At 48.7% G+C, this 2229-nt stretch overlaps 1 protein-coding gene across 1 annotated transcript; it reads left to right on the plus strand.

Annotated features, from left to right (window-relative positions):
* Window positions 1-1152: 1152 nt before the first annotated feature.
* Window positions 1153-1959, plus strand: LOC119727838. Its single transcript, XM_038199911.1, has one exon. The coding sequence runs from the start codon at window positions 1153-1155 to the stop codon at window positions 1957-1959; it is 807 nt and encodes a 268-aa protein (XP_038055839.1).
* The last annotated feature ends 270 nt before the right edge of the window (window positions 1960-2229 follow it).

Consider the following 2229-nt stretch of genomic DNA (forward strand, 5'->3'; position numbering starts at 1 on the left):
AGTGTTTTTCACAATCCTGGCCAATTTTTCGTGGGAGCTTAATATTTGTGGCATCACTTGTAATAGTGATCACCCGTTGTGCAAGGATGTCCCGGAGTTCCTGAGTCCCGAAGACATCTTCATCATGTTCAGCAAGCTTGATGGGATGCATGCATGTCTGGGAAATCCTGACTTTCCTGAACTGGTGGCATCGAAGTGTGGCTCAGAAGGTCAAGTTCCAACAAAGATCACTAACAATGATGTCGTTGTGGACGGGACAGTTAAGTGCGGCACAAGAAATGTCTCCTTTTGGTGCAATCAAGTGGAACAAGATGTGACTACTGTAAAGTACACAAAGGTGATCTCTCATCTGCTACAAGCCAGTTAATAGGGAAGCAACAACGCAGCGGATCAGCATCATCCAAAGCCCCAAATATTACCTTGTCAAAGCAGCAGCTTCAGGAGAGGTGGTAGATCTCCAGAGTGATAGAAGGAATTTGCTGCGAAGAAATGCTGCACTGGAAACCAAAATATCATCCGTGATGGAAGCAGAAATTATTCACCTTTGTACTCCTCTACAGGAGAAGGGAATGGAGGAGGTATTTGCTAACTTAGATGAGACCCTCACCAATGACATTTTCGGACAGAATACCCCAGCGAGGCTTCTTTGGGATCAAAAGAAGAGTGCTGTTGCCAAGGGAAAACAAATGCCCTGGCACCCTGCTGTTGCAGGTGGTGCATTGCAAAGCATTCAAGGTCAGCGTCCGCTTACAACTTCCCCCTCTTAATGCCCTCTTTTGGCACCGATTTCCCCCTCTTAATGCTCGCTTTTGGCCCAGTGTTGATGGGGAGAGGCCTATTCTGACAAAGTATCTGTGTTTTGGGGTCGTCACAAAAGAAAGGCATGTCACCTTTTCACGCATGCTAGAACTTGAACCGAATGATGTCAAATGTGACCCGCCATCCCAAAACCAGGCGGAAGTCGGCAAACGCCTTTTCGAGATACATGTAAGGTACCGGTACTTACATTTTGTACAACGAAAAAATGCATGCATGGTCGAAAAAAAGATTTCATTCATAAATCGGTAGCTAATCTTATATTCTATCGGTTGTCAAAATTTAAGCCTTAAAAAATTTCTCCAAAGTCACATTTTGGGCACTTTTTGGGTCAAGATGCCTATCAAGTATCCTTGCCTCTTCTGTAAGAAGTCTGTTCGTGCGAACCAGCATGCTTTCCAGTGTGAGCGCTGCCAGGGATGGCAGCATGTTGGCTGCAACTCTGGTTTTAGTCACCAGCAGTACCTGGAGATCCGTGACGATCCATCCAGGCTGGACGTTTGGATCTGTGCACCCTGTACAAGTCAAGACCAAGAACAGGAGGAAGACCCGATGGACATCGAGGAGAACGGAGACGTCCCTACCGATGACGGCGGTTTCAACGTCGAGACCGACTTTGATGTACCACTTGAAGTAGCCGAGAACCCCCTCCCCGATGCTGCCCTACCTGCTGTAATCCCTGGCCTAGGTGATGAGGACATCACTATCTACAAGACGGTGGAGTCCGGCACGAAACGGGGTAAAGTCATCTTGGTTGATAGTCACGGCTACACCTACACAAAGAAGTGGAAGAAGGCCGGTTCCACTTCTTCCAAAGTCACATGGCTGTGTAGTGTCCGGGGCAAGTTGCACAGGTGTGCTGTGTCTGTTCACCAAGATGGCAACCTTTTTCATGCTGGACTTCACACCAAGCATACGCACCCAGCACATCCCGGGGCAGACGTCGCAGTTCAAGTGAAGGCGTTGGTGATTACCAAGGCCAAGGCTGACATCTTCAAATCAGCAGGGGCCATTGTCGAGGATGTCATCACCACACTGACGCACCCGCTGCAAGTTGTCCTAATCCAACCAACCTGTCCCGGGCTCCAAACCGTCACTGCCAGAGCCAGCGCCCTCCCGAGCCACGAGACATTGACTTTATAATTGACCAAGGCTTCATCCCCGAACACTTCCTCCAGAAAGACATTCACCTTGGTTGTGCTCGCCATGTGGTGTTTTTTTAAACCAGATCAACTCCATGTGCTGGATAGCGCCAAGACCTGGTACTTGGATGGAACTTTCAAGTTGGTGAAACGTCCGTTCACCCAACTGTTCTCAGTTCACGCCTTCGTCAAGGGAGACACCGGTGGGATGAAGCAGGTTCCGCTGGCCTTTGTCTTGATAACTCGGCGGACAAAGAAAGACTATAAGAAG

Source organism: Patiria miniata, unplaced genomic scaffold, assembly GCF_015706575.1.
Source record: "Patiria miniata isolate m_02_andy unplaced genomic scaffold, ASM1570657v1 HiC_scaffold_20, whole genome shotgun sequence".
Classification (NCBI taxonomy): domain Eukaryota; kingdom Metazoa; phylum Echinodermata; class Asteroidea; order Valvatida; family Asterinidae; genus Patiria; species Patiria miniata.

Excerpts from the sequence above, each read along its gene's own strand:
- LOC119727838 (XM_038199911.1), top strand. The coding sequence starts at position 1,153 with ATGCCTATCAAGTATCCTTGCCTCTTCTGTAAGAAGTCTGTTCGTGCG.